Source organism: Globicephala melas, chromosome 1 (genome assembly GCF_963455315.2).
Source record: "Globicephala melas chromosome 1, mGloMel1.2, whole genome shotgun sequence".
In the NCBI taxonomy this organism is placed as follows: domain Eukaryota; kingdom Metazoa; phylum Chordata; class Mammalia; order Artiodactyla; family Delphinidae; genus Globicephala; species Globicephala melas.
This window is the reverse complement of record NC_083314.1, coordinates 73944708-73972354: the sequence shown is the minus strand read 5'-3', so window position 1 is coordinate 73972354 and position 27647 is coordinate 73944708. Positions and strand designations below refer to the sequence as shown.

At 39.3% G+C, this 27647-nt stretch overlaps 1 protein-coding gene across 1 annotated transcript in view; it reads left to right on the top strand.

The window, feature by feature from the left end:
* The first annotated feature begins 21662 nt into the window (after window positions 1–21662).
* LOC138842599 (uncharacterized) overlaps window positions 21663–27647 on the top strand; it is a 120606-nt gene continuing 114621 nt past the window's right edge. Inside the window, exons 1-2 of the mRNA XM_070045071.1 lie at window positions 21663–21700; window positions 21814–21969. Of these exons, the coding sequence (XP_069901172.1) occupies window positions 21663–21700; window positions 21814–21969 (194 nt within the window). The remainder of the gene's footprint in view (window positions 21701–21813; window positions 21970–27647) is intronic.

The window sequence follows — 27647 nt, the reverse complement described above, 5'->3', positions numbered from 1 at the left end:
AGCATAATGTTTCATATATTCTTTTTTTTAACATCTTTATTAGAGTATAATTGCTTTACAGTGGTGTGTTAGTTTCTGCTTTATAACAAAGTGAATCAGTTATACATATCCATATGTCCCCATATCTCTTCCCTCTTGTATCTCCCTCCCACCCTCCTTATCCCACCCCTCTAGGTGGTCACAAAGCACTGAGCTGATCTCCCTGTGCTATGCGGCTGCTTCCCACTAGCTATCTATTTTACGTTTGCTAGTGTATATATGTGCATGCCACTCTCTCACTTTGTCCCAGCTTACCCTTCCCCCTCCCCGTATCCTCAAGTCCATTCTCTAGTAGGTCTGCATCTTTATTCCCATCTTGCCCCTAAGTTCTTCTGACTATTTTTTCTTTTTTTTTTTAGATTCCATATATATGTGTTAGCATATGGTATTTGTTTTTCTCTTTCTGACTTACTTCACTCTGTATGACAGTCTCTAGGTCCATCCACCTCACCACAAATAACTCAGTTTTGTTCCTTTTTATGGCTGAGTAATATGCCATTGTATATATGTGCCACATCTTCTTTATCCATTCATCTGTTGATGGGCACTTAGGTTGCTTCCATGCCCTGGCTATTGTAAATAGAGCTGCAATGAACATTTTTGGTACATGACTCTTCTTGAATTATGGTTTTCTCAGGGTATATGCCCAGTAGTGGGATTGCTGGGTCATATGGTAGTTCTATTTGTAGTTTTTTAAGGAACCTCCATACTGTTCTCCATAGTGGCTGTATCAATTTACATTCCCACCAACAGTGCAAGAGGTTCCCTTTTCTCCACACCCTCTCCAGCATTTATTGTTTGTAGGATCTCCCAATTATTGGTTGATGATCCTGAGTTAGTTCTATTTTGTGGTGTATAATGGGATTTGTCTCCCCTCCCCCTGAGCCAGGAGATAGATGGGCCCCAGGTTAAACATTTACAACTGGCCTCTTTACATTTCATGAGGGAGGAAAACATGGGCTTCGGGCTGGACACTTACAGCTAGACTCCCGTTTGCATTTCCTGGGACAGGAGATAGATGGCCTCCAGGTTAGACATTGAAAATCAGTCTCCTGTTTGCACTCCGAAATGGAAGCAATGACAGAGACAGTGTAAATAGCCAGGCTTCATCTCCTGTGGATACCTTCAAAAGCTGAGGGGTGATCTGACAAGCCCAACCATACGCCGCCCGGGCTGGGAGTCTCCACTCTGTGTTCAGTTCTGTTCATGTGTACATGCGTGCAAGTGTGTTTGTGTGTGCACGTGTATGCATGCAGGGTGTGTACAGCTGAATAACAGGAGAGGATCTGCTGGGTTCCAGCATCCTGTGTTCCCCTCCCTGGCTGCCCTTGCTCAGGGCCACCTTAGGATAACAGTCATAGCTGGAACAGAGAGGGGCTAAACCTTGTTTGAGTAAAGGGTCAAGAGGTCACATATTTCCCCTTCTTGGGGCAAGGGACACATTGCACATGGGCAGAAAGTCTCCTTGAGGGTCAAAAAGGAGGGCTCACCACCCCATAATATGTGATGCTAAGGCCACCCCATAGGCCTTTGGGCTGAAATCCAACTTGGAAAAATGTTGCACACACATGTTGGGGAGGGTCCTAGGGCAGGTCAGGTGTGGAAAAAGAAGCCAGATAATTGGCCAAAGGTAAACAAAGACCCGGAAGAACTGCCCTATATAAACGACTTAACTGCCTCTTTATCACTCTTCTTCTCCTTAGGGAGGATGCCCACACTCTTTCTCTCGGGGCGTGCATCTCTGCCTTGCTAAACAAACTGTTTCTCTGTGTTGTCTCCCACTTGTGCTATGTCTCTAATAATAAACTTTGTACCTGTTTTTACAGTTTTTACCTCCATGAGAAATGCATTTTTCACTGGGGGCAAGAGCCATGGGGTGTGGTGGCTATGATTCCTGGTTTTCATCCAGGCTACCCGGGTTCAATTCCTGGGCAGGGAATTAAGATCTTGCTTCATGCCACCACTCACTTCTGCCTCTCCAAAATCACCTCCACCCCAGTTTAAAGATACTGGAGGAGCCTGGTTAAAAGATACAAGGATTTATTCAGTTGAAAGACACTGAGCCTCTGGGCTGGGTAAAATGAAGGGCATCAGAAAGCCAGCCTCCAACTAACACTCCAGCCATGTTTATGTACATATGGAATTTATACTTACAAATATTGAATACTTGTTTAATTGGGAATTAAAGGAAATCTTGCCCTAAAATGGCCAAGATAGGGTTCTTTTGACATTCTAAAAATGATTAGAAGAAAGCCAGCTTGATAAAACATCTTTTCAAAATTTTGACCTTAAAGGAACAAAAGCCCTTCTAGGAGGAACTTGCATTTCGCTCCCTGTGCTTTTGAGATGTAAATGTTATATCTGATCTTCTTAGGCATTTTATTCCGTGTTTCGAGAGCTTGGTCTTTGCCATCCAGAAGGTATACATATGGTGTACATTTGGCAGCCAGTTGAATAGATTGGGATTCCAAGCAGTCATCTTGTCTGGCTATGCCAGCTCTCAGGAAAATTTGTTATAAGGAGTCCCAGCCCATAAGGGGCCTTGTCATCTCAACCTTTGTTGTGTCTACCTGCACAAAAAAGACCTTTAGTTTCTTAGACTATTATGGGGAGTAAACTTTCTGTATTTTAAGAAGGCTGCATTCTTTGCGCTCTCTTGTGGGGTTGCCTCTTGCGTCTTATTGGTTTGAGTTGCTATTAAGATACTATTCATCAATGGCCAGACATTGGATTCTTTAAATTGGAGAAACTTCTAAATTGCTAAATTTTTAGAGAGCTCTCATTTTAAACAGCTGTTTTATTGGTGCCTATGAAAATACCAAATTAAAAGGTAGATGCAAAATATATATATATACATACATAAGTAAAACAGGTAACCTTAAAAACTCCCTTAGTTTAAGGGCTTCCCTGGTGGCGCAGTGGTTGAGAGTCCACCTGCCGATGCAGGGGACAGGGGTTCGTGCCCCGGTCCGGGAAGATCCCACATGTCGCGGAGCGGCTGGGCCCGTGAGCCATGGCCGCTGAGCCTGCGTGCCCAGAGCCTGTGCTCCGCAACGGGAAAGCCCACAACAGTGAGAGGCCCGTGTACTGCAAAAAAAAAAAAACAAAAATACAAAACGAAAAAAACCTCCCTTAGTTTAAAACTAACAAATAAAAACTGTTTTAGGAAGCCTTATTTGTGGTCTCAGCTTCCCTTCAATGGTTCTTGCAGATGCTAATAAAAACATTAGCTTAATTAATGTTAATTAGGTTGATTAATAGGAGAATAAGAAGAAACTGAGGGGAAAGTCAAGAGACTTCTTCCCAACGAAGTGAAAAATTTAAAGGGACTTATCCCAACAGAATGGAAATCTTTAGATGATTATTAGGAAATGGGATAAATAAAATGGATTTTGATAGGATTAAAACAAAAGTTTTGACTACCTGGGGTTGGATAGACCAAAGGGACCCCCCAATTAGTCCCCCCAACATTAAAGTGCACTCTATTAACCCCTATTTTGAAACAAAATTTAAAGGCTGGAAGAAAATTACACTGAGATACCTGACTAGCATTTGCTTGGGACAACAGTGAGATCAATTAATGAAGTTAAGATTGACAAAAGGGCCTGTGTCCCTTGGCTTGACCCCTCACTGGGGACCCCAAAGCTTTATATACAAAAATGGATAAAATGGCCAGGGGATAAAAAGGAAAGTTTCTGGACTCCTTGTAAGACCAAGACTTGTTGATGGGGTCCTAATGGAGGCTTAAGTTAAAGGTACAAGAGTTATAAATTTGAAATAAAATCTTATAAAAACTGGTGTATTTGAATGGGATTTATATAAGATGGTTACATCTCTTTTGTCTAATTGTACTGTGGGTTAGACATTACATCTCTATGAGGAATGCTTCCCCTGACTGGTATTATAAGACAGGGCATATAAATCTGCCCCTTAGGCAGTATTAATTAAACATACTAAAAGAAACCAATAGGGACTTCCCAGGTGGCACAGTGGTTAAGAATCCACCTTCCAATGCAGGGGAAATGGGTTCGATCCCTGGTCAGGGAACTGGAGCCCACATGCATGCTGCAACTAAGAGTTTTCATGCCACAACTAAGGAGCTGGAGAGCTGCAACTAAGACTCGGTGCAACCAAAATAAATAATTAATTTAATTAAAAGTTGATTTTTTAAAAAAAGAAAGAAACCAATATAGTTACCTGCGCCCACACAGTATAAAGTAAAAACTGGGCCCCAAAATTCAGGGAGTAATAAAAGCAATAATAAATATTTTTTGCCCCTAGGGTAAATTGCTCTGTTTAATTTGTGCATGCACAAAGAGGGTCTTTGTAGAATACCTTGTGCATAAATTTTTGAAGGTATGATAAATTGAATCCCGAAGTTCTAGAACATAGAACTCTTGATTTCCAGTTTAGTGGAAAATCTTCTTGCTGATATTAAAAAAGCAAATGAAAGAAAATGTAATTGGGCAAATCAATCTTTTAATATCATTTAGGCAGCAGACCAGTTCTTTGGGGAATTAAAAGCAACTGTCTTTGTCTTGCCAATCTACAAATCAGAAATGTAAATACAGCCCACAGTGACCTGAGACTGAGCCTAATTAGCTCAATCAGATTGAACCTGAAGCTGAAGAGGGAAAAAAGGAAAAAAGAGGCCTTTTATCAATAAAACTCAAACTGTTGGTGCTCTTGCCTTCTGAGATGGCCCACATTCTGTCTGTGGTGTGTGTTTCTCCCAGGGCCGTCTTGCCTTTTGAGACGCGAATAGCATTCTGCCTATGGAAAGTGTATCTCTCTAAATAAACTCAGCCATAAAAAGGAATGAAACTGGGTCATTTGTAGACACGTGGATGGACCTAGAGAGTGTCATACACAGTGAAGTAAATGAAAAAGAGAAAAACAAATACCGTATATTAATGCATATATGTGGGATCTAGAAAAATTGTATAGATTATCTTATTTGCAAAGAAGAGAGACGTAGAGAACAAAGGTATGGATACCAAGGGGGAAAGGGGTGGGGGTGGGAGGAATTGGGAGATTGGGATTGACACATATACACTACTGACGCTATGTATAAAATAGACAACTAATGAGAACATACTGTATAGCACAGGGACTCTACTTAATGCACTGTGGTGACCTAAATGGGAAGGAAATCCAAAAAAGAGGGGATATATGTATGTGTATAGCTGATTCACTTTGCTGTACAATAGAAACTAACACAACATTGTAAATCAACTATACTCCAATAAAAATTAATCAAAAAATTAAAAGTAAATAAATAAATCCACTTCTTACCTATCTAATAAATAAATAAATAAAAAAAAACTAAACAAGGAACGAGGGGAAGATGGCGGAAGAGTAAGACGCGGAGATCACCTTCCTCCCCACAGATACATCAGAAATACATCTACATGTGGAACAACTCCTACAGAACACCTACTGAATGCTGGCAGAAGACCTCAGACCTCCCAAAAGGCAAGAAAGTCCCCACGTACCTGGGTAGGGCAAAAGAAAAAAGAATAAACAGAGACAAAAGGATAGGGACGGGACCTGCGCCAGTGGGAGGGAGCTGTGAGGGAGGAAAGGTTTCCACACACTAGGAAGCCCCTTCGCGGACGGAGACTGCGGGTGACGGAGGGGGAAAGCTTCGGGGCCGCGGAGGAGAGTGCAGCAACAGGGGTGCGAAGGGCAAAGCGGAGATTCCCACACAGAGGATCAGTGCCGACCAGCACTCATCAGCCCGAGAGGCTTGTCTGCTCACCCGCCGGGGTGGGCGGGGCTGCGAGCTGAGGCTCGGGCTTTGGTCGAAGCGCAGGGAGAGGACTGGGGTTGGCAGCGTGAACACAGCCTGCAGGGGGTTAGTGCACCACGGCTAGCCGGGAGGGAGTCTGGGGAAAAGTCTGGACCTGCCGAAGAGACAAGAAACGTTTCCTTCCCTCTTTGTTTCATGGTGCGTGAGGAGAGGGGATTAAGAGCGCTGCTTAAAGGAGCTCCAGAGACTGGCCCGGGCCTTGGCTAAAAGCGCGGAACCCAGAGACGGGCATGAGACGCTAACGCTGCTGCTGCCGCCACCAAGAAGCCTGTGTGCGAGCACAGGTCACTATCCACACCCCCCTTCTGGGGAGCCTGTGCAGCTCGCCACTGCCAGGGTCCCGTGATCCAGGGACAACTTCCCCAGGAGAACGCACGGCGCGCCTCAGGCTGGTGCAACGTCATGCTGGCCTCTGACGCCGCAGGCTCGCCCCGCACTCCGTGCCCCTCCCTTCCCCCGGCCTGAGTGAGCCAGAGCCCCCCAATCAGTGGCTCCTTTAACCTCGTCCTGTCTGAGCGGAAAAACAGACGCCCTCCAGCGACCTACACACAGAGGCGGGGCCCAATCCAAAGCTGAGCCCCTGGGAGCTGTGAGAACAAAGAAGAGAAAGGGAAATCTCTCCCAGCAGCCTCAGAAGCAGCGGATTAAAGCTCCACAATCAACTTGATGTACCCTGCATCTGTGCAATACATGAATAGACAACAAATCATCTCAAATTGAGGAGGTGGACTTTGAGAGCAAAATTTATTATTTTTTCCCCTTTTCCTCTTTTTGTGAGTGTGTATGTGTATGCTTCTGTGTGAGATTTTCTCTGTATAGCTTTGCTTCCACCATTTGTCCTAAGGTTCTATCTGTCCGTTTTTTTTTTTCTTCTTCTTCTTGTTTTTAAAAAAGAAAAAATTTTTTCTTAATAATTATTTTTTATTTTAATAACTTTATTTTATCTTACTTTATTTTATTTTATCTTCTTTCTTTCCTTCATTCCCTCCTTCCCTCCTTCCTTCTTTCCTCCTTCCCTCCCTTCCTCCTTTCTTTCTTTTTTCTTTCTTTCTTCCTTCCTTTCTTTCTTTCTTTCTTTTCTTTCTTCCTTTCTTTCTACTTTTTCTCCTTTTTATTCTGAGCTGTGTGGATGAAAGGCTCTTGGTGCTGCAGCCAGGAGTCAGTGCTGTGCCTCAGAGGTGGGAGAGCCAACTTCAGGACACTAGTCCACAAGAGACCTCCAAGCTCCACAAAATATCAAACAGCAAAAATCTCCCAGAGATCTCCATCTCAACACCAGCACCCAGCTTCACTCAACAACCAGCAAGCTACAATGCTGGACACCCTATGCCAAACAACTAACAAAACACGAACACAACCTCACCCATTAGCAGAGAGACTGCCTAAAATCATAATAAGGCCACAGACACCCCAAAACACACCACCAGACGTGGACCTGCCCACCAGAAAGACAAGATCCAACCTCATCCACCAGAACACAGGCACTAGTCCCCTCCACGAGGAAGCTTACACAACCCACTGAAGCAACCTTAGCCACTGGGGACAGACACCAAAAAAAATGGGAACTACGAACCTGTGGTCTACAAAAAGGAGACCCCAAACACAGTAAGATAAGCAAAATGAGAAGACAGAAAAACACACAGCAGATGAAGGAGCAAGATAAAAACCCACCAGACCTAACAAATGAAGAGGAAATAGGCAGTCTACCTGAAAAAGAATTCAGAATAATATTAGTAAAGATGATCCAAAATCTTGGAAATAGAATGGACAAAATGCAAGAAACATTTAACAAGGACCTAGAAGAACTAAAGATGAAACAAACAATGATGAACAACACAATAAATGAAATGAAAAATACTCTAGATGGGATCAATAGCAGAATAACTGAGGCAGAAGAATGGATAAGTGATCTGGAAGATAAAATAGTGGGAATAACTACTGCAGAGCAGAATAAAGAAAAAAGAATGAAAAGAACTGAGGAAAGTCTCAGAGACCTCTGGGACAACATTAAACACACCAACATTCGAATTATAGGGGTTCCAGAAGAAGAAGAGAAAAAGAAAGGGACTGAGAAAATATTTGAAGAGATTATAGTTGAAAATTCCCTAATATGGAAAAGGAAATAGTTAACCAAATCCAGGAAGCACAGAGAGTCCCATACAGGATAAATCCAAGGAGAAATACGCCAAGACACATATTAATCAAACTGTCAAAAATTAAATACAAAGAAAACATATTAAAAGTAGCAAGGGAAAAGCAACAGATAACACACAAGGGAATCCCCATAAGGTTAACAGCTGATCTTTCAGCAGAAACTCTGCAAGTCAGAAGGGACTGGCAGGACATATTTAAAATGATGAAGGAGAAAAACCTGCAACCAAGATTACTCTACCAAGCAAAGATCTCATTCAGATTTGATGGAGAAATAAAAACCTTTACAGACAAGCAAAAGCGGAGAGAGTTCAGCACCACCAAACCAGCTTTGCAACAAATGAGAAAGGAACTTTTCTAGGCAAGAAACACAAGAGAAGGAAAGACCTACAATAACAAACCCAAAACAATTAAGAAAATGGGAATAGGGACATACATATTGATAATTACCTTAAATGTAAATGGACTAAATGCTCCCACTAAAAGACACAGATTGGCTGAATGGATACAAAAACAAGACCCATATATATGCTGTCTACAAGAGACCCACTTCAGACCTAGAGACACATACAGACTGAAAGTAAGGGGATGGAAAAATATATTTCATACAAATGGAAACCAAAAGAAAGCTGGAGTAGCAATTCTCATATCAGAGAAAATAGACTTTAAAATAAAGACTATTAGAAGAGACAAAGAAGGACACTACATAATGATCAAGGGATCAATCCAAGAAGAAGATATAACAATTGTAAATATTTATGCACCCAACATAGGAGCACCTCAATACATAAGGCAAATACTAACAGCCATAAAAGGGGAAATCAACAGTAACACATTCATAGTAGGGAACTTTAACACCCCACTTTCACCAATGAACAGATCATCCAAAATGAAAATAAATAAGGAAACACAAGCTTTAAATTATACATTATCCAAGATGGACTTAACTGATATTTATAGGACATTCCATCCAAAAACAACAGAATACACATTTTTCTCAAGTGCTCATGGAGCATTCTCCAGGACTCATATCTTGGGTCACAAATCAAGCCTTGGTAAATTTAAGAAAATTGAAATTGTATCAAGTGTCTTTTCCAACCACAACACTATGAGACTAGATATCAATTACAGGAAAAGATCTGTAAAAAATACAAACACATGGAGGCTAAACAATACACTACTTAATAACGAAGTGATCACTGAAGAAATCAAAGAGGAAATAAAAAACTACCTAGAAACAAATGACAATGGAGACACGACAACCAAAAACCTATGAGATGCAGCAAAAGCAGTTCTAAGAGGGAATTTTATAGCAATACAATCCTACCTTAAGAAACAGGAAACATCTAGAATAAACAACCTAACCTTGCACCTACCTAAAGCAATTAGAGAAAGAAGGACAAAAAAACCCCCAAAGTTAGCAGAAGGAAAGAAATCATAAAAATCAGATCAGAAATAAATGAAAAAGAAATGAAGGAAATGATAACAAAGAACAATAAAACTAAAAGCTGGTTCTTTGAGAAGATAAACAAAATTGATAAACCATTAGCCAGACTCATCAAGTAAAAAAGGGAGAAGACTCAAATCAATAGAATTAGAAATGAAAAAGGAGAAGTAACAACTGACACTGCAGAAATACAAAAGATCATGAGAGATTACTACAAGCAACTCTATGCCAATAAAATGGACAACCTGATAGAAATGGACAAATTCTTAGAAATGCACAACCTGCCAAGACTGAATCAGGAGGAAATAGAAAATATGAACAGACCAATCACAAGCACTGAAATTGAAAGTGTGATTAAAAATCTTCCAACAGGGTTTCCCTGGTGGCGCAGTGGTTGGGAGTCCGCCTGCTGATGCAGGGGATGGGGTTCGTGCCCCAGTCCGGGAGGATCCCACATGCCGTGGAGCAGCTGGGCCTATGAGCCATGGCCACTGAGCCTGTGCATCCGGAGCCTGTGTTCCACAGTGGGAGAGGCCACAACAGTGAGGCCCACATACCGAAAAAAAAAAAAAATCTTCCAACAAACAAAAGCCCAGGACCAGATGGCTTCACAGGCGAATTCTATCAAAAATTTAGAGAAGAGCTAACACCTATCCTTCTCAAACTCCTACAAAAAATAGCAGGGGGAGGAACACTCCCAAACTCATTCTACGAGACCACCATCACCCTGATACCAAAACCAGACAAGGATGTCACAAAGAAAGGAAACTACAGGCCAATAGCACTGATAAACATAGATGCAAAAATCCTCAACAAAATACTAGCAAACAGAAACCAACAGCACATTAAAAGGATCATACACCATGATCAAGTGGGGTTTATTCCAGGAATGCAAGGATTCTTCAATATACGCAAATCAATCAACGTGATATACCATATTAGCTAATTGAAGGAGAAAAACCATATGATCATCTCAATAGATGCTAGAAAGCTTTTGACAAAATTCAACACCCATTTATGATAAAAACCCTGCAGAAAGTACGCATAGAGAGAAATTTCCTCAACATAATAAAGGCCATATATGACATACACACAGCCAACATCATCCTCAATGGTGAAAAACTGAAAGCATTTCCACTAAGATCAGGAACAAGACAAGGTTGCCCACTCTCACCACTCTTATTCAACATAGTTTTGGAAGTTTTAGCCACAGCAATCAGAGAAGAAAACGAAATAAAAGGAATCCAAATCGGAAAAGAAGTAAAACTGTCACTGTTTGCAGATGACATGATACTATACATAGAGAATCCTAAGGATTCTACCAGAAAACTGCTACAGCTAATCAATGAATTTGGTAAAGTAGCAGGATACAAAATTAATGCACAGAAATATCTTGCATTCCTATACACTAATGATGAAAAATCTGCAAGTGAAATCAAGAAAACACTCCCATTTACCATTGCAATGAAAAGAATAAAATATCTAGGAATAAACCTACCTAAGGAGACAAAAGACCTGTATGCAGAAAATTATAAGACACTGATGAAAGAAATTAAAGATGATACAAAGAGATGGAGAGATGTACCATGTTCTTGGATTGGAAAAATCAACATTGTGAAAATGACTCTACTACCCAAAGCAATCTACAGATTCAATGCAATACCTATCAAACTACCACTGGCATTTTTCACAGAACTAGAACAAAAAATGTCACAATTTGTATGGAAACACAAAAGACCCTGAATAGCCAAAGCAATCTTGAGAACGAAAAACGGAGCTGGAGGAATCAGGCTTCCTAACTTCAGACTATACTACAAAGCCACAGTAATCAAGACAGTATGGTACTGGCAAAAAACCAGAAAGATAGATCAATGGAACAGGATGGAAAGCCCAGAGATAAACCCATGCACATATGGTCACTTTATCTTTGATAAAGGTGGCAGGAATTACAGTGGAGAAAGGAGAGCCTCTTCAATAAGTGGTGCTGGGAAAACTGGACAGGTACATGTAAAAATATGAGATTAGATCACTCCCTAACACCATACACAAAAATAAGCTCAAAATGGATTAAAGACCTAAATGTAAAGCCAGAAACTATCAAACTCTTAGAGGAAAACATAGGCAGAACACTCTATGACATAAATCACAGCAAGATGCTTTTTGACCCACCTCCTAAAGAAATGGAAATAAAAACAAAAATAAACAAATGGGACCTAATGAAACTTCAAAACTTTTGCACAGCAAAGGAAACCACAAACAAGACCAAAAGACACCCCTCAGAATGGGAGAAAATATTTGCAAATGAAACAACTGACAATGGATTAATCTCCAAAATTTATAAGCAGGTCATGTAGCTCAATAACAAAGAAACAAACAACCCAATCCAAAAATGGGCAGAAGACCTAAATAGACATTTCTCCAAAAAAGATATACAGATTGCCAACAAACACATGAAAGAATGCTCAACATCATTAATCATTAGAGAAATGCAAATCAAAACTGCAATGAGATATCATCTCACACCAGTCAGAATGGCCATCATCAAAAAATCTAGAAACAATAAATGCTGGAGAGGGTGTGGGGAAAAGGGAACACTCTTGCACTGCTGGTGGGAATATGAATTGGTACAGCCACTATGGAGTACAGTAGGGAGGTTCCTTAAAAAAATACAAATAGAACTACCATATGACCCAGCAATCCCACTACTGGGCATATACACTGAGAAAACCATAATTCAGAAAGAGTCATGTACCAAAATGTTCATTGCAGCTCTATTTTCAATAGCCTGGAGATGGAAACAACCTAAATGTCCATCATCGGATGAATGGATAAAGAAGACGTGGCACATATATACAATGGAATATTACTCAGCCATAAAAAGAAACGAAATTGAGCTATTTGTAATGAGGTGGATGGACCTAGAGTCTGTCATACAGAGTGAAGTAAGTCAGAGAGAGAAAGACAATACTGTATGCTAACACATATATATGGAATTTGAGGGAAAAAATGTCATGAAGAACCTAGGAGTAAGACAGGAATAAAGACACAGACCTACTAGAGATTGGACTTGAGTATATGGGGAGGGGGAAGGGTAAGCTGTGACAAAGTGAGAGAGTGGCATGGACATATATACACTAGCAAACGTAAAATAGATAGCTAGTGGGAAGCAGCCGCATAGCAGAGGGAGATCAGCTTGGTGCTTTGTGACCACCTAGAGGGGTGGGATAGGGAGGGTGGGAGGGAGGTAGACGCAAGAGGGAAGAGATATGGGAACATATGTATATGTATAACTGATTCACTTTGTTATAAAGCAGAAACTAACACACCATTGTAAAGCAATTATACTCCAATAAAGATGTAAAAAAAAAAAAAAAACTAAACAAAACAAAAGCAAACAAATTCAAACTGCTTGAAAGGCTCCCTCACCCAAAATCGAATTAACGGCCTCCTTAAGGATTTATCAAGGACAGATACAAATCTCAAAGTCTTTTCTGCAAATAGTAATAAGCCTTAATTATCTGAGTAAATAAATTTAACTTACACCAACTGTCATTTATAAATTAGTAAGTTTATATTGTAATACCTGATTCATGACTCACATTTAAAATGAAGTTATGAGATCTCTAGTTATGTCTGTTTATACATCTGTGTGTACATTATACATATGATACATCTTTACCTTCAGATAGTATTATCAAAATTAAATTTATAGAAGAGCTGTATCTAATTGACTTAAAAGTAGCATTTACAAATTAAATATTTTTAAATGTAGTAGAAACTAACCCAAATGAATTTCAAGTTCACATGATCTGGGAAATATTCAATATTAAATTAATATTCAGTATTAAAGTTCAAGTTTGTTGGTTTAATTAATACAGATATATCTTACTTTTTATTACACTTAGCTTTACTAAAAGTCAAATAAGGTCATATTATCTCTATTATAAAATTTATCAGTGAGAAAAATAGCTTGGGATGGTGGCTGACTTGGTGTCATGTCTCAAAGTTTTCATGGATAATCTAAACATAATTGTTGAGAACAAATGAATTAAATAGATATAAATGGGGTAAGAGCTTTTAGGCGAACCCTTGAAGAATAATTATGTTTTATGGTATATCTACTTAAAAATAGTTTCTCTAGATTTTTGGTAACTTGAAACTTTAGAATTTTGGTAAGTGAATTTAAATGATGGAAATTTATTAAATATCTAGACCATTTCCAAATAAAATAAGATACTGAAATATTAATTACTGAATATAGGCTTCATTTTGCAGAGAAACTAAAGATATTTCGGACTATTAATGAAAATGTTTGGTGCCACACTAAAAATAGTCTATAAAAAAGCACACATTTTTAGAAATCATAAATAATATTTGTAAGTTTGCCGATCTACAGAATGCTAATGTAAAAGACAGTGCATCGTTGCTTACTTCTTAGCTTTTACTAGAAATTACAGTACTTAAACATTAAGAATTCTAATTAATATACATAATTAAAACTACTAAAACTAATAAGGGTAACAACTTTGCATGAAAGGAAAAGGACATAAAGAATGAACATTTTGTTATGGGAAAAGAGAGTCATTTTGTTCCGGAGAGAAAAAAAGGAAGAAAAAGCACTGGACTAAATCTGAAAGTAAAAAAGACAGTTATAGAAAGTTTGTGGGAAAGGAACCCTGAGAAAAGAGTTTTGTGCATGGTCAGGACTGGCTAGAATTAAAATAAAATTTAATTGAGTAAATAAGTTTAAATATTAAAAGTAAGCTGGTACAAAACTAGAATTTGGTTTTCTCTCCAAGTTTAGAGAACAAAGTTTTCTTGGAATATTGATCTGCTTTTGATAACAGATTGTAACGTTTCTTTACCTTTTAAATAATTTGTTGTAGCTTCCTGTATTTGCCTTTAAAATCTTTAATGTCACGTTGGGTGAGTGAATAAGTATTGTTTCACACTGACCTATGATCCTATTTGACCAAGTGTTTTAAAAACCTTTTGATATCTTTGACAAACTTCCCAAGTCAAATTCCAAATGAATTCTCTTGACTTCTAGCTGACTTTGTGATGCTTCAAAGGGCCACTGAAACATCCCAAAGAGAGATATTAAACTAATTAGGGTTGTTGAGTATATTCAATTACATGGGAAATATTGTCAAATAAGTTGTGATAAACTTTCTTAGGCTATATTATATGGGTATATGTCATTAATATAGAGCTTCTAAAAATTATATGAAATTCCTAAAAATCCGATATGTCCTGGTATAGTGTTATTAGTCATAATTCTAATTATTATCTTAAAATGTTGTATGTCACAGAATGTTGTATATTCTTTGTCAGTTATGTTGTAATCAGATATTTAACCATGCCATTTAAAATCTTTTGTCTTTTATAGACAGTCATTGTTTTATGCTTTTACAAAATCAAGATCTTCAAGATTCACAGAAAGGACTTTTTGACAAATAAGGTTTCTGATGACTTGTAGATCATACCACTGAACTGGGTAAGAAATTACAAAACTCTAATGGAAAACCTGATGACTTCATCCAGATCAGCAGGAATCAATTTCATGGGACTGAATGAACTAATAAACACAATTTGTATTTTATAACTTTTTTCTGAAATATTATTGACTTTTAATATTTATTTTCCAGAAAACCTTTCCTCTTACACTATGACCTACAAAAAAATGATAAAGTATACCTTTGTAACCAAAGATGAAATATTTAGCTTTTTCTCTCTACCTGATCCCTCCAGAATTTGGCTTTTCCAGCTGGCTCCCCTCTGGACTTTATAGCTTATTGCAATCCAGATTACAACTAGTTATACTCATCATTATTTTAATCTGTTCTCTCTTTGTTGTTTTCAAACTATGCTTTTTGTCTCTCTCTGCTCCACTCTGAGCTATATTACTTATATTCTGTCTATTTTGTAATATTGTTGTTTCTTAAATTACCTGATGTGTAACCAGGCCTCCAACAAAATTAATGATGGCTAAAAGTCTTGAGGCAATGATCACATATATAACTCTATACAGAATAATTGTAATAGTGCAACTCTAGATATGGGAAGAAGTAACAAGGGAAAAACATTTCCTGGATCATAATAGACTAGTAAGACAGATGATCCAGAGAATTTTAGGTTATTAACAGGGCCTAATCCAGATATAGCACATGAATGGCCTATCACTGAGATCTTCGCCTTACTTAGGAATTAGTGTTCTTAGCGCCACGGGACAAATAGGTCATGAAATGCCTCCCAAACCTTGGTCGAATTTATGACCAACAAAGGGCACTGTAAAGAAAAAAATGTTGCCTGCCATTCCAGTTCTATAAGGATCAAGCCATTAGCCACTGCAGTTGCCCACAAACAGTGAGCTCCAAGGGGAATTCAGGATAGAGAAAAACAAGAAACATTCTGTGTTTTGGATATACTGGTCCTTAAATAGTTAAGATGTATATCTAAGGGAAATTTTTATTTTTTGTGGTATGCAGGCCTCTCACTGTTGTGGCCTCTCCCGTTGCGGAGCACAGGCTCCAGACGCGCAGGCTCAGCGGCCATGGCTCACGGGCCCAGCCACTCCACGGCATGTGGGATCTTCCCGGACCGGGGCACGAACCCGTGTCCCCTGCATCGGCAGGCAGACTCTCAACCACTGCGCCACCAGGGAAGCCCCTAAGGGAAATTTTTAAATGACCCCAGATTCTTACATCTTCCCATACAGAGAAAAGCACTAAAATCATTAAGTTGAGATTTCTCTTCTTTGTGATTAGCACTAATCTTTTGATGCTTGACTACATGTTTTTCCAGCGAAAAGTTTGTATATATCCTGGCTCCTCCCTTACCTCTTCAGAGCAGTTCCTCAGAGCTATCTGAGAGGCTGTCTTCTGGGCGATAGTCCTCAGTAAGTTTCTTAATAAAACTTAATTCTCAGCTTTTATGTTGTGCATTTTTCTTTCATTTGACACTTGCTATCTGTCTCTGAACCCCAAGTGGAAGCAGAGACAGAAGCTCCTTGGTCTTCCCTGGATGACATTAGGAGCTGAGGCCCCTGTCCCAGTCCAACCCATCTACTCACCCAGGATCAGCAGTAGCAGCCACAGAAACATGGGGATGTGGCCTGGTTGAGGGCAGGGAAAGTCTGTCTCACCATAAGCCAGGCTTCTTTCTCATCCACGAAAGAGGACAGAAGGGAGGTACTCAGATGAGACCTGCAAGAGTTAGAAAAGGGGAAGTAAAAGAATTATATCTTGCTTTGGGTTCTGAAAAATTAACACAACTACCTTCCTAAATGTTGTTTGTATTTCAACCCCGGCAGCTGTGCAGTTTTAGACGTTGACAGTTATCTTCTAGCAGCTCAACTCTCTCTGGAGAAATGTCTCCAAGGCTGTGCTGGGTTCTCTGAAATGCCACACTATAGATTTGCTAGTATTCAAATAACTTTTTTTCATTTTTCAAATGGAAAAACCCTTCCATTACCTTGAATTCATACAACATCTGGTTCTGCATAAGGCTCCTAATATAGACATACCTGGTGACTGTGGTGTCCTGCTATGTTTTATGGTGTAAGTCACAAAAAGTCAAAGGGTCAAAGCAGACACGAAAGCCTTTTAACTTTACATAAACTGGCACAAAGTTGTTGAGGAGGAAAATATTTTTTAAATTCACCAACTACAAAAGGAGCTGCCCCTAAATTCCTCCCAGGTGCAAATTAGGAGATAAAAGAACAAGCCTTAGGTAGGAAACTGTTTTGTGCCCCATCTCAGCCTATAACCAGTGCTGTGCCTGGACAGGCCCTTGTGATTCTTATTATGATTGCAAGACACCCTCAGCAATAACCACGAAGAAACTTTGGGAAAAAAAAGTTTATTACTCATAGGTCCTGGAAAGCTTTTATTGGGGTGGAGGGTGGGGCTTAGTGTTTTGAGGGCTCACTCTTTATTGGTGAATTTAAAATATAAAAGCCAGAAGTTAAAGCACAGGAAGAGAAAAAAACAAGAGGCCCAAATGGTCAGTTATCAAAATCAACCAATATCTCTAAAACAAAGGAGCCTGGGGGGCAAAGGAGGGCAGTGGGGTGGGCTTTGGTGCTGCCTTTTATCTAGTGGCTGGCAATGTGTTTATTCAAAGTAGCTCTTTGAAGTGGATGCCTCAGCAATCAAAGTTTAAGTCGGGCACTTGCATTATGAAAGAAAGAACAACTGTTAGGACCCACGTTACAGAACCTCTGTTTTTAAAGCCAGAGCCTTTATCAGAGAGGCCTTCCCTGGCTTTGCAATCAAAGAGGTCTCACCTGATTATTTTCTGTTTCAAGCCCCTGTATGCTTGTTTTTCATAGCATTTTATCATTATTTGTAATTATTTCCTCTATTTTCTTGTTTGTTTTTAGGTCTTCTCCTCAGCTATCATTCAAGGGCCCATGTTTAGCTTACCCATTGTTGTATCCCTTGTACCTCTACCAATTTTCTCTTGCAGGGAGGCATTAAATAAGTATTTTTTGAGAAACTATGAAAAACTCTGGACCAGGGTTTCTTGACATTTATTTCATTAGCACTTCCCTAAGGGGCCTTTTCAGACTTTTTTTTCTATCCACCCCCCTCCTCTATGAAACATTAATAGCACAGATACGCTGTATGTATATATATACATAAAAAGTAAGACTTTTTTTTCACCTCCACAAGGATCAATTTTTGCTGCTTGTAGGGTGGTATCACCTCTGTTGGGAATGCATGCTCGAGACGTAGAGACAGACCATTCTCAGCAATCTAACTACCAGGATAGAAAGTTATGACCATTCAAAGACATCTTTGTATTAGAAACAGAAACCTCTGATCAAGTTTCCCTTCTTTGTGGAGGCTATCCTGAGGCTATAATGGAAAGAAGTCCTCTCCTTTAACCAGATGGCATTCTTTTGTTCCCCCCCATGACAGTTACCAAATTTTGTTTTTCTGTATGCATTTACGTGGTTATGATGTTCCTTTCTCTCCTTAGACTGTAGTATCACAGGGCTGAAAAGAGTCTGGTGTATTCTCCATCACGTTTTCTTTCTTTTCTTCCTTCCTCCCATCCCTTATTTCCTCCTACACTCCTTCCTCCCTTCCTCTCTTTTTTTGTTGTAGAAAGAACAGTTAACATGATATCTATCTTAACAAATTTTTCATTATACAATACATTATCGTTGATTATAGATACAATGTTGTACAGCAGCGCTCTAAAGCTTAACTTAATCTTGCGTAACTGAAACTTCATGCCAGTTGACTAGTAACCCCTCAGTTCCTCCTCCTGGCAACCACAGTTCCACTCTGATACTATGAATTTGATTATTTTAGATAGCTCATGTAAGTGGAATAATGCAATGTTTGTTTTTCTGTGACTGGCCTATGTCACAACATAATTGTCCTCATGTTTCACCCATGTTGTCACAAGTTGAAGAATTTCCTTCCTTTTTTAAGGCTGAGTAGTTTTTCATTGTATGTACATATAACAGGGAAGAGCCAATCCTGTCTCCATGTTGGATCTGTTTCTTTACTTTAACCTTTGCTTCCTGTTGCTTTTGTTCACTAAAAGGACACTGTGTATACATAATGGCCTGCCTTTGGGAACCCTGCCCCTCTGCCTGAATGTTAAACCAAAGTGCCTTTGTTTAGGGAAGCAAACTGACCCTGTCCGCCTGGGAACAGCTGCAAGAGAGAAGAAATTAGCATGTCCCCTCTCCGAGGCTGGCCATTCCAGGAGATATTTGCAAGACTTATGGCCTTTTTATTTTACTTCCTCACCTCCTCCCACCCTCTGGTCTATAAAAGAAACTGACATCCAGACCCCGATAAGATGTTTTTTTTTTAGACACTAGTCTGCCATTTTCTCTGTCTGCCAGGTTTCCAAATAAAGTCATTATTCTTTGCCTCAACACCTTGTCTCCTGATTTATTGGCCTGTCATGCAGCGAGCAGAGGGAACTTGGACTCAGTAACATATATACCATGCTTTCTTTACCCATATATCTAGTGATGGACAGTGAGGTTTCTTCCACCTCATGGTTATTGCGCATAGTGCTTTAATGAACATAGCAGTGCTAATATCTCTTCAAGATCCTGATTTCAATTATTTTGGATGAATACACAGAACTGGGATTGGTGGATCATACAATAGTTCTATCTTTAACTTTTGTTAGAAACTTTATACTGTTTAATATAGATGCTGTATCTTACAGATTAATAAATGATGCCTTACTAAATTTGGTGAAACTTACAAGAGGAAAATAAAGTGAGGAGGTGCAACAAAGTCAGGTTTAAGCCTCTGCAGTCAGGGAAATATGGATTCTGGTCTTAGCTCTACCCTCTACTGACTGTATGAACATGGCAAACTACTTCCCCAAGATTGTTAACCATGGACAATATCACACACTTAAAACATACTTTTTTTTAAATAATTCCAGATAATATGTGTAAGTTTTCCATACATAATAGACCCAATAATTAGTCATTGGTAACATTTTTTGGCTAGTAGAATATCAGTAGGGATCAGTATGATATATCATTTGGAGGTATTCTCTAAGTTTTGGGTCTTAAAAATTGTATATTACAAAGAGATAAAGTTATGCTGAAAAGGCTAAAAACATAACACCTTTATGAAAGTGTTGGTTATAAAAGGTGGATGCATTTACACTTCCAGTAATGATGGAAGAAGAAACGGAACTAACCTTTCTTTTGAGGATCACTAGAAATGCTGGGCGAAATTCTTTTAAAAGTCTCTTTCAAGGTACTGAAGAGATAATAAGACAGCGAAGAATTCTGAGACACGATTAGAGAAGAAAGGAGCCCAGGGACAAAAACCTGGCTTCTGAAACCACTTGTTTAAAAGGGCACTTGCCAAGTCCACAAAGGGCAGCAGGGAGGCTTGTGCTTTAGCACAGTCCTGTGGGGTTGGGAGACATGGACTGGTATTCATGCTGGTGTGTGTAGAAATGTTTAAAATATGATTGTAAAATTAAAAAGAATAAAATACTGCCATTTGCAGCAACATGAATGGATCTAGAGAATACTTAGCTTAGTGAAACAAGTCAGGCAGAGAAAGACAAATACTATATGATATCAGTTACATGTAAGTAATCTAAAAAATAATACAAATGAATAAATATACAAAACAGAAACAGACTCACAGGCATAGAAATCAAACTTATGGTTACCAAAGAGGATACAGAGAGAGGTAGGGAGGGATAAATTAGAAGTATGGGATTAACATATACAAACTATGATACATAAAATAGATAAGCAACAAGAGTTTACTGTATAGCACAGGGAATTATATTCAATATCTTGTAATAACTTATAATGGAATATGATCTGCAAAAAAAAAAAAAAACCAGAAGCAGAACCAAATCATTGTACTGTATACCTGAAACTAATGCAATATCATAAATCAGCTATACTTCAATAAAAAATATATATATGGCTGTAAAATTTTTGACAGTTCCTCAATTTAGAGGTGGAGTCTATACTCCCTCCCCTTGTATCTGGACAAGTTTGTTAGGTGCTAAGACCCAATAAAACTGTGGTGGAAGTGATACTGTAATTTTTGAATTAGTTGATAAGATGTTATAGATTTACTATCACATTTTTTTTGAAGCTTAAGCCAACATATAAAAAGTCTGACTACCCTGAGGCCACCATGTTATGAGGAAGTCCAGACCACATTGAAGGGTCACACATACACACTCTAATTGACTGTCCAGGTTGAGGTCCCAACCTATAGCCAGCATCAACCACCAGACACGCAGGTGAAGATGGCCCCTTATGATCCATATAATAGATCCAAGAATTCAAAAAGGAGTCACTGTTCTTGTCATGAGTTGGGTAACTGAGAAGAAATAGATAAATAAAAGATAAAATATTATACTAAGTTGTTTTCATTTATTTAAATAAAACTCTTAATTATATTTTACTCCATTGCATATAAACTAATTTTGTCTATTGAAAATTATTAAATTACATTTAATAATTGGACTTTTTATTTAAAAGTCAAGCATGGAGGAATGTGCTAATGGTTTTAGTCTCAAGTGACTACACACAGGGAAAAATGACAAATTGTAAAATTAGTAATATGGCAACATTGCCCACTACATGGAGCCTTAGAAAATTGTGAAGCATGAAAATAAATGATCAGATTTTTGAAGGTTTTCATTTTTCTCTCTTTTTTTTTTCAAATCCAATCTATAGCAGTAATGGGTCTTGGAATCCTTGCCAATACTATGCAGAAACAGTAAATATAAATTCATGTAAATTTAAGCATAGTGTGTACTTTTCAGGTTAGTGTGGAGAGAAGAAAAGCAGTCAGGCATTGAGGGAGCTCACCTTCTCCAACTCCCCCCATAGAGCAGACATCACCTCGACCTCCACCTATTTTCTGAAACCCAAGTATGGTACCAATAAAAAGCCATTGACTATAATACTACTCCTGTATCCAGAGACCATCAACCCACCTGAGATGGAGAGTGGCACCAGTTCACAGAACTGGGCCCCCAGGCCATTGTCAGCCTCACAGGAGTAGCTTCCAGAATGCCCTGCAGTTAGAGAGAGGTTGAAGGATGCTCCTTCTCCAGAGGGCACTGAGCTGCTACCCAGGTTGATGTCCTCATGATAAAACCGGTACAGGATTGGGGTGGGGGATGTAGGGGCAGCTCCAAGCCTCACAGCAAAGCTCTACCATATCCACCATGACAGCCTGGGTCCTGGGACCCCTGAGGGTGAGGACAGAACAAGATGTTGGAACTAACAGACCCAAAAGGGGCTATCAGAGAGGATTTGTGATGCTGCATTAGACTCATGAATTCCCATACCAGGATCTCAGCATTGGGCCTGGCTCTTGGTCATTGTGTATTCCTTCCATTCCTGTATCCCCATTAGAGCAATCAGAGGTTGTTTTTTCAAAGTGTCTTTAGAAATTTGGGGAAATATCAGTTCTGGGTAATTGTCTAGAGACATGATCATTTGTCGTTCTCATCTTATTTACTTCTAATGCCAACCTAACCACCTTTGTGTTTTCTGCTATGAAAAAAAAAGATGTCAGCAGTTGAACTTGTGAAGGTAACCCATCCTCAAGTTGTTGGTGGTTCTCCACATCACTGATCACTAGGATCTCCTGGAATTTCCTCATGACTCCTGGCTCTTGGTTGGGGGATTTCTGTCTGAGATGAATGGGAGTGAAATTTACTTCTCACAGAAATATTCACCACCTTGTTCTGGATGGGATTGTGGCCATTGTCAGCTCTATAGTAATATTGGCCAGCATTGTACTCCTTCACAGCTGGGATCTCCAGGTCTGCTGACAGGAAATGCTGGGCTTCTGTCCCAGACTTGTTCCTGTGGCCTCTCTGTGCTAGGAAAATGTGATGTCTCCTGTGCCCTCAGCCACTGAGCAGAGTAGGGTGAGATCCCCTCCTTCAGTCTCTTGTCCCCCAGGGACCTGGGTATCTAAGCTTACATTAGAGCCCAGGACTTCTAGCTGAATAGAAGATGACATATGAGAACCCTGACTATGAAAGACTCTGGGAACAGAAGGTAGACTTATTTCAGCCTCTAATACAAGGAGTGGGAATATGGGTATTGCTTATGTAACATATTACAAGTATACAATGGTAAGGAATCCATGGTAATTATCCTTGAAGAATGTGGATACAGATACTTTCAGGTCCTAACCCAGATCTGGGCTAATTTCATGGATAGCAATCATTAAAGAATCATGATGAATCATCCACTACATGAGAGAAGAAACATTTTTTTTGGATGAGTCACTGTGCAGACACATACCTTTTGCATAGAATTAAGAAGTTCATTGGTAGCATCAGTCTACCTTGAAAAAGGCACTGTTCCTAATAATGTCAATAAAAATTCCTCCATTATTCCCAATTTCAAGGATCAACACAAATTGTCACCCTCTCCTCTGATCACTCCAGTTCACTTTGATTTCTGCTCTTCTGACTCTTCATTTTAGCCCCATATGTGTTGCAATCCAGCATGTGGAGACATTTGGAGAGCAGGAGCCTTGTCTTTTAAAGTTCCCAACCCTCTACTAAATGCCAATGCACACAGTTGGTGATCAATGAAGATTTGATTGATGATATTACTTTAATAAGAAGAGAAAGATTATAAGGAGCTTAGTCCATTTGTTATTCTTATGAAATGCCAAGAGCAATTTGGAGAGTTTCTCTAGTCCAGCTCCTACTTTCCACAAGGACAGAAGTTGAACAAAGAAACAAAAGACTAGCTATCCATGCTGAAGCTACAGTGTTCATGTTTTTCCCCATGCTCAGCCCCACTGATACTTATTCTGCCCGTGAATTTAAGATTGGAGGCTCCAGTTTCTGACACTGTGAGTCACTGTCTCTGCATGGCACCAGTAAGACCCTGAGTCTTCACTCCACATGGTGGGGAACTAGAGCTCTGGGGAGCTGCTCTAGCCTAACCCCAGGGTCCTGCTATCTCTGAAGAAGCAAACTGGAGCTGGGCATCTGAGCTCTGTGGAGAAGGATGGGTCTTTCAAGAGAGATCAAGGTCACTGGGCCCTCCTCAATGGGCCCAGAAGAGCTGACTGTCAGCCCAGGACATGGAAACAGCTCTGGAGAGAAGGATCACAACAGTTTTCAGAGCAGTAAGATTTACAGTTCCTGCTGAAAAGTACCTGGTGAGAAACAACTCCAGCAAACAGGACATTCAGAACCAGACATGCCACGTACCATGTCTCCCTTACATGGTCAAACCACAAGCACTCCAGTTCATGTTTGATGTATGGGTAGCTTTCCCCTATGAAGTACCCACCTGCTCTGCTACCACTGTCTCCTATCCACCCCAGCTCCCACAGGAGTGACAGTTTTACTTAAGACTTCAATCCTTACTACTCTTTACTATTTCTGTTTTTAGAGTTTTCTTCCAGTAACAGTACAGTAATATTTGCCACTGTCACTCAAAATGCATTTTGGATAGGAAAGCTTGAGACTTCATCTGTAAAAGCAATAATGCTTTTCTATCTTTGTAATAAGTCACTGTCTTTATTTTCCAAGCCTTTTCTCTCTGGCATATCAGAACTACACTGTTTCATTCAAAGACAGAAGAGGGAGCCAGGACAGTGAACCAGTCTGAAAGAGAGGGGAGGGGGGAACAGGATTTTTCATTTCTGCAGAGAATCCAATGTCTGACCATCTCCCTTATTCTTAGGCAATGAGATGTGTCAGGTGTAACCTCTTCATCTTTAGACAAGATAGAAGTTTCAACCCATTCCTTAGTCACTCAGAGATGCATCTTATTTTTCCTGAGGAGATATCTTATTCAACTTGGGCTGCTCTAACAAAATGCCATAAACTAGGGGGCTTACCAACAGCACAAATTTATTTCTCACAGTTCTGGAGGTTGAAAGTCCAAGATCAGGGTGCCAGCATTGTCCAGTTCTGGTGAGGACCCCTTTCCAGGTTGCAGACTGCTGACTTGTATTCTCATACAGCAGGAAGAGACCCAACTAGTTCTCCAGCCTCTTCTTATAAGGGCACTAATCTCATTCATGAAGAGCCCACCCTCATTATCTAATTACCTCACAAAGCTTCCACCTCCAAATACTATCACATTGAGAATATGGTTTTAACATATGAATGGGTAACAGGCTAAAACATTCAGTCCATTACAGGGAATGTCAAGGTAAACATAACTTTTTACATGGATACAGGGTGTTCTGCTAAAGCTCCTACTTCTTAGCTCACTCCATTGGTGACTTCACATAGGGGACCCTTGTCCTCAGTGAACATTTTGCTTTCCCACCCCTTATGCTTTCATCCAGTCTTTAACGGCACCACATTGTATTGTAAAATCATGTTCTGTTCCTTCTTCTGAGCTTGCTAGATGAAACAACCAAGTGGCCTGGATAACGGGAATAAGCTGGTTACTGGAATAAGATCTAGTATCTTTGTTTTTTATCTTCTTTTAACATCTTTATTGGAGTATAATTTCTTTACAATAGTGTGTTATTTTCTGCTGTATAACAAAGTGAATCAGCTATACATAAGCATATATCCCCATATCTCTCCCCTCTTGCGTCTTCCTCCCACACTCACTATTCCACACCTCTAAGTGGACTCAAAGCACTGAGCTAATCTCCCTGTACTATGAACTGCTTCCCACTAGATATCTATTTTGCATTTGGTAGTATATATATGTACATGCCACTCTCTCACTTCCTCCCAGTTTATCCTTCCCCCTCCCTGTGCCCTCAAGTCCATTCTCTACATCTGCATCTTTATTCCTGTCCTGCCCCTAGGCTCTTCAGAACTTGTTTTTTTGTTGTTTTTTTTTGTTTTTAGATTCCATACATATGTGTTAGCATACGATATTTGTTTTTCTCTTTCTGACTTACTTCACTCTGTATGACACTCTCTAGGCCCATCCACCTCACTACAGATAACTCAATCTCATTTCCTTTTTTGGTTAAGTAATATTCCATTGTACATATGTGCCACATCTTCTTTATCTATTCATCTGTCGATGGACACTTAGGTTGCTTCCATCTCCTGGCTATTGTAAATAGAGCTGCAATGAACATTGTGGTACATTACTCTATTTGAATTATGGTTTGATCAGGGTATATGCCCAGTAGTGGGTTTGCTGGGTTATATGGTAGTTCTATTTGTAGTTTTTTAAGGAAACTCCATATTGTTCTTCATAGTGGCTGTATCAATTTACATTCCCACCAACGGGGAAGAGGGTTCCCTTTTCCCCACACCCTCTCCAGTATTCATGGTTTGTAGATTTTTTGATGATGGCCATTCTGAGGTAATACTTCATTGTGGTTTTCATTTGCATTTCTCTAATGATTAGTGATGATGAGCATACTTTCATTTGTTTGATGGCAATCTGTATATCTTCTTTGGAGAAATGTCTCTTTAGGTCTTCTGCCCATGTTTGGATTGGGTTGTTTGTTTTTTTGATATTGAGCAGCATGAGCTGCTTGTATATTTTGGAGATTAATCCTTTATCAGTTGCTTCATTTTCAAATATTTTCTCCCATAGTGAGGGTTGTCTTTTCATCTTATTTACGGTTTGATTTGCTGTGCAAAAGCTTGTAAGTTTCATTAGATCCCATTTGTTTATTTTTGTTTTTATTTCCATTTCTCTAGGAGGTGGGTCAAAAAAGATCTTGCTGTGATTTATGTTGAAGAGTGTTCTTCCTATGTTTTCCTCTAAGAGTTTTACAGTGTCTGGCATTACATTTAGGTCTTTAATCCATTTTGAGTTTATTTTTGTGTATGGTGTTACGGAGTGTTCTAATTTCATAATTTTACATGTACCTGTCCAGTTTTCCCAGCACCACTTATTGAAGAGGCTGTCTTTTCTCCATTGTACATTCTTGCCTCCTTTATCAAAGATAAGGTGACCGTATGTGTGTGGGTTTATCTCTGGGCTTTCTATCCTGTTCCATTGATCTATCTTTCTGTTTTTGTGCCAGTACCAAACTGTCTTCATTACTGTAGATTTATAGTATTATCTGAAGTCCAGGAGCCTGATTGCTACAGCTCTGTTTTCCTTTCTCAAGATCACTTTGGTTATTCAGGGTCTTCTGTGTTTCCATACAAATTGTGAAATTTTTTGTTCTAGTTCTGTGAAAAATGCCATTGGTAGTTTGACAGAGATTGCACTGAATCTGTACATTGCCTTGGGTAGTATAGTCATTTTCATAATGTTAGTTCTTCCAATCCAAGTTCGTGGTATATCTCTCCATCTATTTGTATCATCTTTAGTTTCTTTCATCAGTGTCTTACAGTTTTCTTCATACAGGTCTTTTGTCTCCTTAGGTAGTTTTATTCCCAGATATTTATTCTTTTTGTTGCAATGGTAAATAGGAGTGTTTCCTTAATTTCACTTTCAGATTTTTTGTCATTATTGTATAGGAATGCAAGAGATTTCTGTTCATTAATTTTGTATCCTGCTACTTTACCAAATTCATTGATTAGCTCTAGTAGTTTTCTGGTAGCATCTTTAGGATTCTCTATGTATAGTATCATGTCATCTGCAAAGAGAGACAGTTTTACTTCTTCTTTTCTGATTTGGATTCCTTATATTTCTTTTTTTTCTCTGATTGCTGTGGCTAAAACTTCCAAAATTATGCTGAGTAATAGTGGTGAGCGTGGGCAGCCTTGTCTTTTTCCTGATCTTAGTGGAAATGGTTT